General features: G+C 34.6%; 1 protein-coding gene across 8 annotated transcripts in view; it reads left to right on the top strand.

Annotated features, from left to right (window-relative positions):
* Spn (Spinophilin) overlaps window positions 1-19,232 on the top strand; it is a 166,421-nt gene that overhangs the window by 57,135 nt on the left and 90,054 nt on the right. For all 8 annotated transcript variants that reach the window (XM_069036634.1, XM_069036635.1, XM_069036639.1 and 5 more), the window contains exon 4: window positions 12,176-12,713. In XM_069036634.1, the coding sequence (XP_068892735.1) occupies window positions 12,176-12,713 (538 nt within the window). The remainder of the gene's footprint in view (window positions 1-12,175; window positions 12,714-19,232) is intronic.

Consider the following 19,232-nt stretch of genomic DNA (forward strand, 5'->3'; position numbering starts at 1 on the left):
TATAAAATTACATAAATAATTGTTATTCGTTTTTTCCTTAAGAATAAAGTTTTATTTTACAAAGCGGCTTTGCATTTTTGTTCGTGTCGTGTGCTACAGTTCAAAGTAAATATAGGGCCGCATAGTTCTCATGACCCCATCACTCAATCAGATAATTGAATTTGAGTGGAACATGTTTTAAATTTATAAGACAAAGCAACACTGATCGTGACTTTAAACAATATCACATGACACGTAAATTTTAGAGCAGTAATTATATCAAGTTTATCTTCCTCAAAAAAATATACCCAGATTGGATTAATAATTATTTATAATTAATACAGGGTTATTATAAATGTTTGTAGTCAACGAGCCCATGAAAACAAATGATTTTTTTTCTTTTGCCGTTCCATAGTTCAATACGAAAATGATACGAAGTAGATTATTATTCTTGACATTAGGAGGTTATGTTTACCTTCAAAAAATTCTTTGAATTATTAACCACAACAGTGAAGATTCGTTTAAAGAGATTGTTTCAACGTTTTAATACCGTGAGTAACAGTGACTAAAATCCATCAAGACGGGATTTGTTATCAAAGTGAACTTTAAAGTTCATATGGTTCAATCCATCTCATACGGATTTAATTTTCTCTATTTCAGTTTTGTAAACTTATCCACTGGTGTTCAACCACAGGTGTGTAGAACTGAATTGTTGCTGCTAAATTATTCAATGGGTACTGAATCATTTTTGTTTTAAAAGTTTCGAGAAAACAATGTTAGGTACCACAAGATTCCAAAACTGTTGATGGAAAATGAGACAATTAAATCATTGTAAATAGACAATTACACATTTTATTTATGTGTTATATGGCAACAAATTAAAGCTATTTAACTGTCCAGCAAGGTTTTATTGTTGTTGATGTGCATTAAATATAATAATATGTTGTTTCACTGGAACATTCGTGAAAACCCTTCTTGTGAATGCGGTGCAGAAAAAGAAACCATCCAACACATTGTGGAAGAATGTCCCCTTACTAAATTCCAGCAAGGTTTCTCCAAACTACATCTACTTACCGAAGACGCCCTAAATTGGCTACAACAAATTAAAAACATATAATTTACCATAATTATTTTATGAATTTCGAATTTTAATTGTAATTTTCTTCATACGAATATATATATATATATATTAAATGATTTCCAATGTTATAATGTGCAGGGGCAGGATACACAAGATGGGCGACGTCAGATAGGTTCCGTGCATGCGTTGATCCAATCTGAAATAGTCATTAACGAAATCAGCAACAAATATGGAAGAGGAGGTATACTTATTAGTTCTAACGTCTCCCTGACTACAATCAGGTTATGAACTTACAGCAGGACCATGCCTTGTCTGAAAAGAATGACAAATCCAAAGTTCTGTTATCATTCATGTTGTTTAAAAACCAGCTGCAATATGCAACACGACGTGGATAATCTGCTGGTTTCAGTTCTTGAAACAATGACATTTTATAAGGGTGCAAATTTAATCTTTTCTTCACAATTTTCTGACATGTGCTCAGTGCTACACCTGACTGTGCTGACAGCAGTCTCAGCAATGATGTTCTGGAATTTTGTTCCATTTTCTCTCTCAAAACTTCATCAACTTGAAGGCTTCTCGATGACTTTTCCTTTGAAACATCTCTAGTTTTGTCTATTCACAATCCATCGAATGTGGGTCATTAAAGATTGTTCCTCTATCTCTAAATTAGGAAACTTTGCGAGATATTGATCCTTACATTCTGTTTTCATCTTGTACACCATTTTAATAAAATGAAATAATAATGAAAGTAGTCTGTTCCACGGTGTACCCCATTGCAATCCTAAAAAAAATGTGTTTAGGAGAAACTGATAATTGGAAGAGAACAGTTAACCTGAAAATAAATTTACTTGAAACTTACAGAATTGTACTAACCTAACCTTGATCACTGTTGTATACTCATCGTCGTCTGCTATGGTCGTCTGTGGTCTTAACACTCTTAACTTTTACTAAAGACTTATTTTGATTCGAAGGAATAAAATGCGGTAATCAGTGATTTGACATTGACAGTGACTTTTACAGTTTCAGTTGATCAGAAGCTCACTCATGCCAATATTCCACTAGATACAGTGCAGAATCGAAACAAGGCGGCACAAATTCATGGCCTACTTGGACTACAAACATTTATAATAACCCTGTAGCTTAAGAAAATTTCAAATTGGTAGATTGGGTAGATACAGGCTGTTTGATAAAAAACGCCTCAACCCATAACTTTTTTATTTATTATCCGATTTCATTGAACAAAAAAACAGAAGATATGGTTTTTCATGCGCTACGAAGCAGCTATACTGGGTGCCCCAAAATTCGCGGAACAACGTAGTAGTACGTTGTTAAGTAGTCATTAAGAGATCAGGTAAAAATGTTTAAAAAATCAATCTTCTTTTTTGTAGAAGATATGGACCTATTCGTTACACTAAATGTGGCAACATTTAAAAACATTCTATGCGTCCCAATAGTCTGCAAATATTTCATTTTTGTTGTATCCTTGGAAATGAGAGGGAAAAATCAAAGCCTTGTTGCCGTACGCTATTTGGGGTAAAACGAACAAAAAATTACTACTTGAAAATGCTGGAAATAATGGAGAAAATAATTGCAAACCTAATCACAATCGTTCAAAATTATTATTAGGCCACTGGCTAGTAAAAGACAAATAGTCAAAATCTTTCTATTATTTAAAATAAATGAGATCAAAGCTGCACTTTTCGGGCCCACATATCTTCAAATCTAAGAGGTATAGAATTTTTTAATTATTTTTCTCCTATATTAATAACATAATTACATAAACATTTTTGTTTTATAATACAAAAATTTCCGATAATATTGCGGAATCTGGAAAAGTGCCCCGAATGCTTGCAGCGTTTCCACGTTGAATGGCAAGGGAAATCCTCTCGAAAAGGAATTTCTTTGATTTTGAATCGCCTGATTCCGCGATAAGTCGGTTTCCGATGACATTAATGAAATCGATGGCTTCTTTGCACCAAGGGCCTAAGGTTTCAAATGCTAAACCTTTAAACACGTAGTTTGACGAAATGATTGAACTATATTTGCTATGTTTGCGTTTGCAAGCCATTTCAGCGGCAAAACCTGAGACTTCAGATGATTTCAATACGTAACTGTCTGCAAGTGTATCTACAACAGTAACGTCCCAAACCAAAGGTTGACCTTTAATCCACGGTACTAAAGTCATCCCATCTGGGCGTTTTCCGTCATCCCGAGACAGTCCGTTTGGTTCTAAAGTTGAATTCACATGAATTGAAGTTAAAGACCGGTTGATAATGGAATTAATTTCAGTGTGTCTTGAAAATCTACCACTGCTTTTTTTCTAACATGAATTGACATTATCTGATTGAGTTGTTCCGCGAATTTTGGGGCACCCAGTATAATATTTTTCAGTAGCTTACGATAGACAACTTTTTTTTTTTTAATGGACACATGTAGTTTTTTAGGCTCAGTCTGATAAAGTTTTTTTTTCTGAATCTAACGATGTATTAAAAGTTATCGTTTGGTCCATAGCTGACTGAAAAAAAAATTAAACAATTTTTAATTGTGGTTCAGTTTATTATGAAATTTTCAAGTGTGCCGTGGAAAACAATTGGAATACAAATACAGTACAACTTCGATAATCCGGACACACGTTACATCGGACACTCCAATAATTTGGCGCCTTCCACGTTTCGGACACTTTGCAATTTTTACCTCCATAATTCGGACAAATCAAAACATTAAGGTTTCTTACCGAAAAAGATTTGCTAAACTACATAATATCACATGAAGATGACAATATTGTGCAACTGTTGACAAGTTTCAATAATAAAAAAAAGGAATGGGCACTCAGTGAAAATGATAATGTCGATTGTGATTTAACAGATGAACAAATAATCCAAGAAATTTTAAACAATAATCATGAGGACGATGAAAACGAATGTGAATAATCCAAATTAGACGAAAACAAACAAAAATTATCACATATTTTAAACCCGCATAAAATAATTTACAAATACATACAGTGTGTCCAAAAAGTCTGGAAACACCCAAATGAAAACGTAACGCATAATTTTTGAAAAAATCTAAAGACAGGTCAATTAGTGTTTTAAAAAAGATTTCTGCTGATATTTTCTTTTTGGTCTATGCGATGATCTTGAAAAAGTTATATGTTATTTAAAAAAATTAGGTTTTTTTAGGAAATTTCTTATGTAAATTGACAATTTTTTGACCGTCGGGTAGGCAATTAAAAGATCTATTAAAAACAGTAGTAAAAATGCGACATTGCCATTTAAAAAACCTCTGATGACAGTTTTTTTTCATTCTAAATGTACGTTTTTATTCTTCAATATATTATGTAGATTGTCATTGATGAATTGTTTTTCACGGCACTCTTAAAAATTTTTATAATAAGCTGAACCACAAAAAAATGTTTTTTTTTTTTTCAGTTAGCTATGAACCAAATGATAACTTTCAATAATACATCATTAGATCCAGAAAAAAAAACCTTACCAGACCGAGCCCAAAAAACTACATGTGTCCATTTAAAAAAAAAAAGTTGACTATCGTTAGCTATTGAAGATAACGTCAAAAAAAAACCCATTTTATGGCTGTTTTGTAGCGCTTGAAAAACCATATCCTTGATTTTTTTGTTAATTGAAATCGGGTAATAAATAAAAAAGTTATGGGTTGAGGCATTTTTCATCAAACAGCCTGTATATTGCGTCTAATACACGTTGCCGCATATAGTAGGTTATAAGGTAAAAATAAAATGCAAAATTTAATAATATAGGATATTTTGAGCATTTATTATGAATTTTTTCCAACACAAATACAAATAAATAAAGTTACACAGAAATTAACGAATCTGATTAGGGTCAGGGCTTGATTTCAAATCCCTTTAGAGGTTGATCGAGATGTGGTATCACAAGTAAAGCTGCAGAAATAATTTCAGTTCATTGCAGCAACAAAAGGGGACTTACCTCAAGGTTGTGGTGAATCTAGATAAATATTTCGAATATAATTATTGATTTTGTCAATAAAAAATGCAGTCCTGGTAGTTTTTAATGCGATATTATCCAATGGAAATATTTGAAACCGAAACGTCATTGTGACAGTAGGTACTCTATAAAATCTGGCATAGGGCATTGTTGTTCTTGGTTGCTAAGCAATTGACTTTCATTACAAAAGGTTAACTATTTATTTAATTATCACAACAATAAAATGGTGCGAAAGCTCCCCAACAGTGGGGCACCACTTTAAATTTTTATTTTTGAGAAAATCATTCATGTTAGGAAAAAATCGTATTAAGGTTTTCGACCACATTTTTCCCCACAAACTCACCTTGAAATTCTTGGGAGACCATTCCTAACACCCTGTATACAGTGAGTTTTTTATTTCACTGAACATACAATGTAAAATAGTTATGTTCAGTTCTAAAGTGAACAAGTCAATTCATTAGGAGCGGCTAGAAATCCGACGATGATCTTAGGTATGCGCATGCGCGATTTGCAACGTTGCCAGGTTCGAGATTTGAGAGTCGTATTTGCAGAACGTATTGTTTGCAGTGGGGAAAAGAGGTTAGAAATTCTAATCTCTCTTTTTGCTATTTTTCTTGTGGTGATTTAAATGTTTCAAAAGAGGTTTTTTTGTTCGACACTGTCAGAATTTGAGAATTTTCTCCTGTGTGAACGGATTTTGATAAATGTGACAACTTGTCAAAACGAAACGTCAAGCTAATTTTAAAGATTTTAAGCGGTTTGCAGCCTTTAAGGGGCTCGTCGAACAAAAAAATGTTGTATTCAACTCGTTCGTGTGTAAGTTGGGCTCTCTATGGCATGAGTGGGCCAGTTTGAAACGCGAGTGAAACGAGCGTTTTAAGGCCCTGAACTCGTTAAATAAACTACAATTTGGATTATTTTCAAATTGCAAAGTGCCGATATTTTTGACCATCATGGGTATACACATTTTGAACAGCTACGGTATCTTGATTTTTACACACTAATCAAACAAATTTGTCTCAATCATTAACAGTCATCCAGTATTTGTATTGAGACAGTGACAGATACCTCTATTTGGCAACATTGGAAAATTGACCGCGCATGCGCATACCTATAGTGTGTTTTTTTAAAGAACGAAGTAGTTGGCAGCACCATCGGCCGCCCCATTTACACAATACAATTCTTAGAATTGTGTAAAATTGGTTGCCTATAGTAGAGGGGTAATTTTAAAAACGAAGAAAATTTCAATGTTATTTGTTTTTTGGCATTTTATTATAAATTATTGTCTACAAATTCAATTAAGAACAAGAACAACATTCGATGAATCTTACGTTTACTTGAAAATAAAACAAGAACATAAAAAAGGACTCTTAAATTTTCTTTTAGAATACAAACATAGTAAACTAAACAACAACCTAATCCTTTGTTACAAATGCAGTGAAAACTTGCATTCATTAGAAGTGGTCGAAGATAATAATCCACAACTTATTCAGTGAAAAAATACACCATCAAGTTGAATTACCTACGTAATCAGTAAGGACATCGTTCTCGGTCGAAACATCTCCTGTTTCTAATTCCCACTCAAGATCATCTGATTCGTCACTCGAGCCTGTGTTGACGGTAAATTCCAATTCCATTTCGCCTGCAATATTATCTAATTGATACATGTCCTCTTCTTGACGAAGTATCTACATGACCTATTATGACCTATGCAATTTTGCCACTTTTGGGCTGTTACCTACCTCTGCCAGACCTTCATCAAAAAGTATTTTGCGATTCCTTTTCCTTGGTGGCGATTTCACTGCATGAGTTTCTTCCATTTCCTTAATGGTTTGCCAAACTAATGTCAGACCAATTGCCGCTGCTTCAGACACCCTTTTTACCATTTCTGTTTTGGAGAGCGCTTCATTCTGCTCTCTAAATTTCGCGTAGATATTATGTATCATTATTTTCTGACCACTACTAATTGGCTTTCCCCTCGATTTTTTTTACAACAGAACCAGGTTGTTGTTCTGTCATTTTGCTACACCAAAATGCTGAAATCGTGCACCAACAAACGACACTTTAACTTTGTGCACGAGAATTTGACGGTGACGCAAAAATTATGACATATTTCAAAAATAATGTCAAAGATTAGATATTTTTTAAAATAATTTGATAATTATAGTTCAATGTAAATAAGGCTTGTCACGTGGTGCAAAATAGAGTAATCTGATTTGTCAATTTTAGTCCCTATCTCCCGCATCGCTTCGTTCTTAAAAAAATAAACTACGGGGTGATCAAATAGGACTGTTTAAGTTGGTAACACTGAATTGTATTTTAAATTGTATAACAGGAGTAACTTTCGGTTGTTGATGGCTTGTCGTTGTTAATGCTATACCTACATCAGATATTTGTCAAATAAACCAACAAAACATACCCGGTTGCAGTGTTATAAATAACCGAAATATAAAATTTTCTTAATTGTACTGCCAACTTAAACAGTCCTTTTTGATCACCCGGTATAAGATCATCGTCGGATTTCTAGCCGCTCGTAATTCATTTAAGATAGGCAACCAAACTTACAGATGCATTATTTAAACTTGGCTGTGTTGTAAATGCTGTGCAAGGTTTTCATAATCGTTTCGAACGCCAAGGTGGTCATTTTGAACATTGTAATTTTTTTAATAAATGTTTCTGTACTTTAAACTTTTTATTTATTATTAGAGTCTGTCGATTTGTCGAATTACAAGGTCCCATTGAAACTTTTTCATGCCGCCGGCCGTTATCGACGGTTTTGCATGATTCAAAATCCGCCAGAATAGCGTCCCTGTCGACTCAGCCGTACAGTGACTCTATTCAGCCGTACCTTACTCAACCAGCACCTGACCATCTCCACTTTTGACTTTTGTCACTTTCATCAAAAAATCAAAACGTAAAAAGGTTAATGCACAAAATAACTCAACCAATTAACAGAAATTGTCAAGGAATTGTTCAAAGTGTTTTCCTTCAACTGCTTCAGTTATTCTTGCCCTTAACCTTAATTCCTCCACAGTTTCTGGTTGACCTCTTATGCATTTTTTTTTAACTGTTGCCATAGGGAAATGCATGGTAAAAATTATACCCTCTGTTGACTTATGATCCACTGCAGACTACGTAATGCATACTCTTCAAAGTTGAAATTAATGAACGTAAATAATTTGACAAAAACGTAATAGGCGATATCGGGAATTAGGTTTTATATTTTAATTTATTACTTATTTTCATCATAGCCTCTAGGAAATCTCGCTATTTATTTTTTAAATGAAAGTGACAAACGTCAAAAGTGGAGATGGTCAGGTGCTGGTTTAAGGTTCTCGATGATAAATAAGGTAGCGACAACTCATTGTTCATTTTTGAGACTCCAAATTAAAAGAGAGGACATTATCGACAAATGCCGTGAGTGTGACAAAGACAGAAGTATACACAATTTACGGGATGTTTGTATCGTGTCGAACAGATTAACTTGCATAGACTCCAAATTAAGTGAGATGGAAATATTGGCGCAACCGTTGTCGTTACCTTTTATAATCGAGAACCTTAGCTGGTTGAGCCGACAGCGACGCTATTCTGGTGGCCGCTCGACGTACTATAATTCCGGCGCGCTAGAAAATATTTTTTTTACAACTTTTTCGACAGTTTAGGATATTGCATTGTAAACGTTGTTCACGTTGAGTTGACAATTTTAAGGTCAAATAATTTAATTTTTTGGTTCTGTAATTATGTTTTGTAAATACCTAGTGACATGCAGCTAACCAACATAATGCAATTTAGCAATGTTCACTTCAACGTGAACGGTGTTTATCTGCATGTCACTATTTACAAAACATAATTACAGAACCAAAAAATAAAATTATTTGACCTTGAAATTGTCAACTCAACGTGAACAACATAATAATCTATCCGATAGTTTAAAAAATCTTCCAACTTTATTCCAAAAATGGTTTGAATATTTTCATCAGAACAAAAGTTAACAGGAGGTATACGTTTTACCATGCAATTCCCTATGGCAACAGTTAAAAAAAATTCACTGTACACTTAGGGCCAGTTTACAGAAGCGAAATTAAGTTAATTGTAATCAAATGCGAGATTAACTGAACACGTGATCAGATTGAACCAATCGAAGTTTCGGATTCACGGGTTAATCGCGCATTCAAATTTAATTCGAATTAAATATTTAATTCTCTTTCTATAAACTGTTCAACAGGTGGTGGTTATTTGGGTTTGGCACGGCCTATAGGTACTTTAGTGCATACAGCCCTAGCAGGACACATAGGGATGAGGTTTACAGGGATCTGGTATGTGAAAATAACGGGATGTTTTCTGTGGAAGGACCCGAACCCAAATGGAGCGTAGGAATGAGTACAATTACAATTACACGGACCGCTAACGCCGGTGTTACTTAAACCGGTGTTGTTAACACTGGTGTTAATTGACGTGTAAATAGGATTTAACGCCGACTTTACTAGAACCGGTTTACTAACGCTACACCACTTTACCAACAGGCATGACGTTAGTAAGCGGGTGTAAAATGTACGTGTAAATGGCTACCTTTGCTTAACACCGGTTTTGAAGCAGGCCTGCCAACACAAGCACAGTTGTCGTTGGGAACCGCTCCAACAACAATGCCAATCTCGGAAGCATTTCAGTTGGTCACACTGGCGTTAGCGGTCGGTGTAAATGTACTCATAGGCATTGGGTGCTAAGGTTCTTCGAATTAAAATTTCATTTTCAAATGTAGCATTAATGTATCGGTCACAAAAATGTCGCATGCAGATAAAATCTTTTGACCCTAATGTAGTTCCACACGCTTTACTCCACACTTGGAGCTTTTCTAAGTTCTGCAAAGGATAAAAAAATGGCTTGGTGTTGTCTATCAATTTTAAATAAAATCAGTAATCAGCGATTTAATGATGTTTTACCGATGGAACGCGAAATAAAGATGCATCCCTATTTAGGAGTTTATAACATGCCCACAAATGACACACTTCTTTATTTTTGAAAATTTAAATTTAAAATTGGATTAGCTGCAAGAACGCGAACACCAACGAAATTATCACAATGCTGTCAGTTTGACAGTCCTTCGGTACTATAGCGACATCTGGCGAACTGGCCTCGGTTTTGAACGGTAAAATGGCGTCGAGTTGCTATACCATGACATCTTGAAGCGAACGCGCCGCACAGTGGGCTGAAACGCCGAAAATGGCGGCTACAAAACGTCCAAAAAATGTGCCAAAAAGCTTCAATATTAATTTAAATAATATACAATATTCACTTTTACATAGTGCTTAATAGCTATTGGAATCGTATAGGTACATCATTGTCATCATCACTATCAACATTTACAGTTAATTTCAAAATTATCGAGTACACCTCAAAAATCAAGAGGTCGATTTATTACAGTTTTTTCCAGATGTAAAGATGCCTTTTTGTAATTTGCCTCCATTTTGATTCTCTAATAGACATATTAACGAACGCGACGTCATCATCTGGGATGTCCTTATAGCCATTATTTCAGGGAACATTTTACGAAAATTTTTAGGTTGGCAAAGCTTGATCCGTCATGCTTGTCAGTTTAAATTACAAAATGTGCAAAGTATTATTTATCAGGATTTATCAGGCAACAAATTCGCGACCGTACTTTTGGCAATGTCACGTATTTCAGCGGCGTACATGAAAGATTATCTTCCATATTCGTGTTTTGTGACAGAATTTGGATAAATCAAAAGGCGATTTTGAAGACTTGGATCAAATTTTCACTTTTAAAATTAAGACATTACCAACCGCCACAAAAATCCCTAAATCGAGGAAAGTAAACATTTTTGTTTAAAAACGGCTTAAAAAGGGCAAATTACAAAAAATAGTATAAAAAAACTCGTTTCATAAGACCTTGAAGCACTCATTCCTTCAAATAACTCGTGGCTACCCACTCGTTTTTTAATCTTGAATTCGTGCTTCAAGACTGGTCTTATGAAACTTGTCTTTTAATATACTATTTTGAAATTTGAGCGTCATATTTTTTATAGTAGGTTAGGTAAGTTTGACAACATAAAATGTCGCTTATACTTTGGAACCCCATAATATTGTCTGTTTCATCCTATGCACAGTGCTCTTCGCGATGTTATAGTCCTGGGCTACCCTCCGGATCGACCACCCTTCTTCTAATTTGGAAAGAATGAGCACTTTCGCGTTTTCGGTTAGATTAGGCATTTTGTTTGTCAAAATTGACATTGATTATTGACAAAAAAATGTAAGTGCATTTCACACTGTAGAAAATTAGGTGTACTCTATGATTTTGAAATTAACTGTACATTGAAATGAGAGCTTGCTGTTGCAATTGAAAGTGGGTCTAGCTCTCTAGCAGCTCTGTTGTGTGTAGGGACAATTATTGTAAGTTTTTCCCAGGAGTTTTTCGCAAAGTAGAAATGATTGGATCCCATGATATTAATAATCTACGGAAAACGTCATCAATGTTTTTTTTTTGACATCACATTTTCTTGTAAAATCTTCGCGGAATCTCTTAATATTCTTATTTCACAACTCTTGAGATTCTTCGGACATTTGTCCAGTAGGATGCATCAAGGATTGTACAATTTGATGACAAATCAAGATTTTCCTTCTTTAACAAAAAAATTACTCCCCTGTTATTTGGATCTGTAAAAGTGCTTCAATTTACGGACATCCTCGCACAAAAACTATCACAAAAAGCAAAGACTTTGTCTCTTTCGATCTAGGAGGCCATGCTCTATATCGTGGATTTAATTTGACGTCTAATTTGCCGGCTTCCACGGCTCGACATAGTTCGGCCAAAAAAAATATAGAGCCACACAACTCCACAGGACTCTTGATATAAAGTGAGAGGCAAAAAGCAAAAATTCAATAAATCATAAACTGCTGAGCTTTGAAAAAAGAACAAAAACAGGTCCATTTTTAATTTCAATTTCACGTTTATCGACGTAACATTTTTTTATACAGGGTGTTCTTTGTCAAAGTAATGATGCCATCATCTATTTTTTATATTTTTAAAGGTACCTTATTTTCAAATAAAATAATTACTTATAATGAATGTTTTCATAAAAGTTTAAAAAAACCTAATCGATCATTTTGCCTGTTGCAGATAAGGCAGCGATTATTGTTGAAAATACAACACTTAGTAAGCCATCCAGCAGCGATAAAGTTGATGTTAATTACAAGGATGAAATTGGAAGAAGATCGCAAGATGTATCTGATGCTTTTTCAAAAGACGAAAACTTAACTGATAATCTTTCCGAGAAGGTTTTGGACGTGAAATCAACTTGTACAGATATAGAATCTCTGTATGCTGTTCCATGTAAACTTTCCAAAAACAGCCAAAAAAATCGTGAGATTTTGTTTAATTCTAATAGTGTGCAACCAGCACCAAATAAGCAGAAATGTGAAGAAGAATTAGAAACAGAATCAGAAGATAATTTTGCAAATATACGTAATCATATTAAGAACGAAAAAGAGTGTAATATGAAGTTTGAAGAAGTTACAGTGCAAAATTTAAATAATGTAAATACTTCGTTACTTGATGGCAAAGGGGACGAAGCGTTCGATTTTCATCTCGGCAGTAACATATCTGAGGAGGCAGAATCGATGACCACAACGGAAGCAGAACATTTATTGAGCACCAAGTAAGTTATCTTATTCTAAAATATAATTTCTTAAACCTAAAACCAAATATACCTATACCTGCATACCGTATCTTAAAAAAAAATTGCTCACGAGCTGGTGTGAAAACAAGAGTTTTAAAAATGTATGGTTTAACTTCATGAAGTTCGTAACGCCGTCAAAGTTAGATGATGCGTAATCGTATAAAGCTGCACCACACGTTTCTGATGCTTTTGTTTTTCACAGTCGCTTTTATAAAAGAGTGATGTCAATGTGACAATAGTTAATCTGACAATTTGTGACAAAGCGAAAGTTTGATACACAATGAAACGTTTTTGGATGTCCCAGCGTTTAATGTCCACCGATGGTACTATTGCGAGCACGGAATTTCGGGCCGACTTGAAATTTGATGTGAAACAGGCTTTAGGTGTTAGACGTATTAATACCCTTATTTTATATCTATCGAGCGGTCAAATTAAGTTGTAATCGAGTCATCCATGGATTTGAATCCCTGTGTCTTTTGCGATTGATATGTCGAGATATAACCTGTGATTCCAGCTGTGTTTATTGGAGCGTGGAGTTGAAGTAACGACATACGATTTCGGATTCATGGATAACTCAATTACAAATAAATTTGATCGCTCTTTACTATTAATTGTCACATGTCATTTTCGCAAATTGCATTCATCAATCATGAAAAGTTGCAAGTCCTTAGACGTGATTTTCCGAAAACTGAACAGAATTTTATTAAACTTTGGAAATCAATAACGAAAATGTAAAATAATTGTGCATAATTGTGACAGTTTATTTTGAAGTTCAGTCAAAAGTAATTATTATAACGTTTATGACAATAAAGCTTAAACCACATTGTTTTTTTTTTAATGACATAAGTTGCTGCCCGAAATTCCATGCTCCCCACTGTATGGTCGCGATCAATAAATCTTGGACGCTAGTGTCATCATGTTGCCATACATTCTAAAACGGCCTTTATTGATTTATAACCTCAATTTTGATTGTTGTGTCAATTTTGAAAATGTGAATGTCAGATTTACCGACAAAACATTCAAGAAGTTTTAAAATCAGACAAATGGAACAGAACGAGGTTTTAATTAATAAAAAGTATAAAATAAATAAACAAAATTTAAAAACATAATATCGGGTGATCAAGAAGGACTGTTTAAGTTGGCAGTACAATTAAGAAAATTTTTTAATTCGGTTATTTATAACACTGCAACTGGATATGTTTTGTTGGTTTATTTGACAAATATCTGATATAGGTATAGCATTAACAACGACAAGCCACCAACAACCGGAAGTTACTCCTGTTATACGATTTAAAATACGATCCAGTGTTACCAACTTAAACAGTCCTTCTTGATCACCCCGTATTTTGTCATTTGACATTTTTGTCAATTTCAATAAAGCATGATTTAGAGTAATTTTTTTATGTGATGTTCTGATGATGTCCAACATTTAATGATTGCAGTAGTACTATTAGTCCAATCAATAGGGAGTTTTACCTTGCAAAAGATACAGAAAAGTTTATACTTGGCAGGTATCTTCTATCAGGCATATTATTAATGTTGTTGAGTTTGCGACCTTGGGGGGTTGCCGCTCGCCCCGCCATACTGGAGAATAGGGGTGCAAAATCACATTTTTGCGATTATTTCATTATCCGTGCGAGATACCTCTATCTAAGTTGCATGCAATTCTCTACATTTTTTGTTCTTTATGTTTTTTTGTCAGATCAATAGTTTCGTAGTTATAGCGTGTAGAAATCGAAAATTTCTATTATTTTTGTACTCTTTATTCTTTTCCACACCACCACAGAGGTAGAGCAATTGGGTGCGTTTTTTTTTTGATGTGGTGTCCCCAGTGGGCATAGTCCACGATGCAGTAGAAGTTTACTGTTTTACTCTTTTTGATCTCTTTGTAGCGTAGACGGACCCTAATAATCTCTAGATCGAACGGTATAGATGAGCTGAATTCATCAGAGTTTATGAATTCGAGAATTCCTCTTGAGAATTTTCCTCTTGTTCCTCATCATCAAGATCATCTGGCGTTTGCCAAAATAGAAATTAATTGATTTCAGGTATTTGTTCGTCTTGATCTTCAGATTCTGGAAAGTCTGTGATTATTTCATTATCCGTGCGAGATACGTATATCTAGCTAATTACAAAAATTACATAAACTTTGATGAATTCAGCTCATCTAAACCGATCGATCCAGATCATTTGGATCCGTCTACGTTACAAAGAGATCAAAAAGAGTAAAACAGTAAATTTCTACTGCATCGTAGACTATGCCCACCGGGGACACTACGTAAAAAAAAAATGCACCCAATTGCTCTACCTCTGTGGTGGTGTGGAAAAGAATAAAAAGTACAAAAATAATAGAAATTTTCGATTTCTACACGCTGTAACTACGAAACTATTGATCTGACAAAAAAATATAAAGTACAAAAAATGTAGAGAATTGTACGCTCTACATTTTTTATAATAACTTAGATAGACGTATCTCGCACGGATAATGAAATAATCGCAGAAATGTGATTTTCCACCCCTCTTCTCCAGTATGGCGGGGCGAGCGACAACCCCCCAAGGTCGCAAACTCGGCAATAGTAATAATATGCCTAATAGAAGATACCTGTCAAGTATAACCTTTTGCAAGGTGGAGCCATTTTTATGTCTCTATTGACTGGACTATATTGGGGACAAATTACTTTGGTCATCAAAGCCATTTGAGTGACATAAAACATTAGGATGGTTAACCTTATTTTTTACTACTATCAACCATTATCACTGTCAGACCCATCATTGCAAAATGTTAAATACCGAAAAATGGACCACTGAATGAGACATTCCAAGGAGGAAAAATTGAAAAGGTTTCCACAAGGCAGTAGTAACATGCTTTAATAAATCATAACTTAATAAATAAAAAATAAATAAATAAAATGTTAATACATATTTGGTAATGGCACAATTAACATCCAAATCTTTGCGTAGCCTGGAGGACATGAACAGGCATATATTCCTGTAATTAATATTAAATAAATTAATCATTTTCTTCAGGAAATAGTCCTCGATATATCCCTCTTGCATGCCATTCTTGAACATTTTCACTCGTGCATTTCGTGCACTCGTAAAAATATTCGCGTATTTGGCATGCATTCGGGATAATGTGATAATGAATACTATGCATCATGCATCAGATATCGTATTCGATTTGTTTTCACATGTTTTCAATGGGGTTTAGATCAGGACTGCGACTCGGCCAATCAAGGACGTTTATGTAATGATTATTATCAAACCATCCTCTTACTCTACGTGCAGTGTGAGGGCGGCATGAAACTCCGCACAGGTCCGTAACCAGCGGGGTGTCATAAAATTATGGTTAATAATCCTAAAACGAAACTCCGCACCGGTCGGGCACAGGTAATCTGGATGGGCGGCGCGGTGCGGCGCCCGCGCCCGGTAGATAATCCTTGGAAGGGTTTTTGGAAAAATGATAAGATTTTAAGTTTATTAAACGTTTTTGAACTATTTTAAACTTCTTCCTTAGTTTTAAGTGAGCCGTTTGTTTTAAAAGATGTATTCCATACGTGAAACTATTAGTCAACGAGGTAAAACTCAAATAGTCAAATTGTGTGTGAAAATTACATGTTTAGTTTCCACCATGTGCTTGGTTCAAGTGAATCGCATAAATAAAACCTGCAAAGCGTTTATACTTACTGTTGTAAAGGAAATGAAAGAATATTCTCTTCGGGAAAATTTTCACATTACCTATCTTTCGTGCGGAGTTTAGTGCATCCAAAGAGGACAAATTTTTGGAACGTACGGAGATTCATGCACCTTTAATCCCTTTACCTGCATCCATGCGGAGTTTCGAATCGCCTCAGTGGGAACCGAGCAATTGTTTGCTGAAAAGTAATAGTATATTATGCACCCAGGGAGTGAAGTGGATGATTTTTACCCGAGGTGCAGTTTGTAGCCCGAGGGTTCTACAAAGCACTGTATTTTTTGCAAGACTCACCGATTTCAACAGAAAAAAGCCGAACATTTTAATCAGAATGTGTGTTTTTCGTAACTAAATTAGAAAAAATCTTTTTTCGTTCGACACTGTCAGAATTTGAGAATTTTCTCCCATGTGAACGGATTTTGATAAATGTCACAACTTGTCAAAACGAAACGTCAAGCTAATTTTAAAGGTTTAAAGATTTGGAGCCTTTAAGGGGTTCGTCGAACAAAAAAACGTTGTATTCAACTCGTTCTTGTGTAGATTGGGCCTTTTTTGGCCCGCGTGGGCCTTTAAAACGTTCGTTTCACTCGCGTTTTAAAACGGCCCACGCGTGCCAAAATAGGCCCAATTTACACACAAACTCGTCAAATAAACTACTAATATGAAACACGCAGCAAAATGGCTATTTTGTGCACACGACATGTTAGACCACTCTATTTTAACCTTTCAGCTTTTTTCAATTAAAATTTTTGGTTCGTGCAAATAATAGTATCTGCACCTCGGAACTGTATGATTGCTACCGTCGGTGCTTTATAGGACCATCGGGCTTCGCTTGCGGGCTACAAACTGCACCTCGAGTGAAAAAACAAATTAATTCGAAATAAATATGTATCATAAAAGGTTGAATTGGCTATGGTTTTTTGCCCAAGGGGAAAAAAGATGACTAAAAGCTTGAGTTGGCTATGGTTTATTGCCCAAGGGGAAAAAAGACCCGGTTTACTTTATACAATCAGGGAGTAAAGTTGCTCATTATATACAGGTCGTGCAAAAAAGTGTTATTTGGGTACGCGATTTGCACAAACGGAAACATCAAATTTTCGAGACTCCCAATATAAACCTAAAAAAATGATGACCAAGGTATTTTGCCCCCAATAGTACAACTCTAACATATGAAATGAAATGCAGCATGTTGATTTGTTTGTTTTTTATTAATCGATCAAAATGATGTGTACTGCAGTTAAGCGCGTATGAATGAATCGTTCCACTTGTTTAGTAGGCAAGCCTCATAATAAAGAGCTTATCAAATTAATTTGTAATCGAGTTATCCATGAATAAGAAATGGTATGTCGTTACTTGAACTCCACGCTTCAGTAAACACAGCTTGAAACACAGGTTAGATCCGACATATCAATCGCAAAAGACATACGGCTTCAAATCTATGGATGACTTGATTACAAATTAATTTGATCGCTCGATATACACCATTCACGATGTTTTGGCATAAGGGAGGCCATGGAAAAAGTGCATTTAAGTTGGTATAGTTTGTCCAGTGAGAGATTGGTTGACATAAAAATCACTAAATTCTACGTAGAGAAAGTAGTACGGCAAAAAAAGTTAGCCATCATTTAAATGTCAGTGTCATTAAAGCATTAATTACACATTTGGATTTTGACGTGACAGAAAAGTCATGGCTAGTTTTTATTGCCGGCCATTGTACAGTTAATTTCAAAATTATAGAGTACACCTCATTTTCTATAGTGTACAATGCACTTACATTTTTGGTCAATGATCAATGTCAATTTTGACAAACAAAATATCTAATCTAACGGAAAACGCGAAAGTGGTCATTCTTTCCAAATTAGAAGAAGGGTAGTTGATCCGGAGGGTAGCCCACTATTATAACATCGCCAAGAGCACCGTGCAGAGGATAAAACAGACACTATTATGGTGTTCTAAAATATCAACGACATTTTATGTTGTCAAACTTACCTAACCTATAAAAAAATGTGACACTCCAATTTCAAAAAGGCATCTTTACATGTGGAGAAAACTGTAATAAATCGACTTCTTGATTTTTGCGGTGTACTCGATAATTTTGAAATTAACTGTACCTAGCGCACGTAAATTTTTTTTTTTTTAGATAGATAGATAGAGTTTATTGTGTTAAAAAATACAAAGTATTATACACTCGTCCAACACAAACTAAAAATATGGCTTAACTGCTAAAGAACACATAAATCATTAAAATTGTTGTTCAAATATTCCTCAAGGGAGTAAAAGTTTTTGTTTATCAAATATAGTTTAATTTTACTTAAAGCATATTTAGACGATTGAACTCGTATCGATATTGGAAGGACATTGTAAAACTTGATGCAAAAATAATTCGCTCCCTGTCTTGATCTAGATAGCCTCAAACTTGGTATGCAAATATCATGATTTCTAGTTGTATAATTATGAAATGAACTTAAAGTATTAAACGTCTCCTTGTGGTTAAATATATACTGAAGACACCGATATAGGTATGTATAAACTTGGTAGTGTGAGAACCTTGAATTTTTTAAAATGGCTTCTACAGTCCTCCCGATATGAAAGGTTTGCTATAAATCTAATTGCTCTACGTTGCAACCTGAATAGTCTTTGAGATGCCCCGCTATGTCCCCATAAGATTATACAGTAATCTATATAAGATTGCACTTTTGAAATACACTCACCGGCACAAAAAACGATTCATTATGATTTCTTTAATAAATGATCTTGAAATTAAATTTGTGCTTATTTTTCTTTATTATAGTTAAATTGGGATA

Source organism: Tenebrio molitor, chromosome 1 (genome assembly GCF_963966145.1).
Source record: "Tenebrio molitor chromosome 1, icTenMoli1.1, whole genome shotgun sequence".
Taxonomy (NCBI): domain Eukaryota; kingdom Metazoa; phylum Arthropoda; class Insecta; order Coleoptera; family Tenebrionidae; genus Tenebrio; species Tenebrio molitor.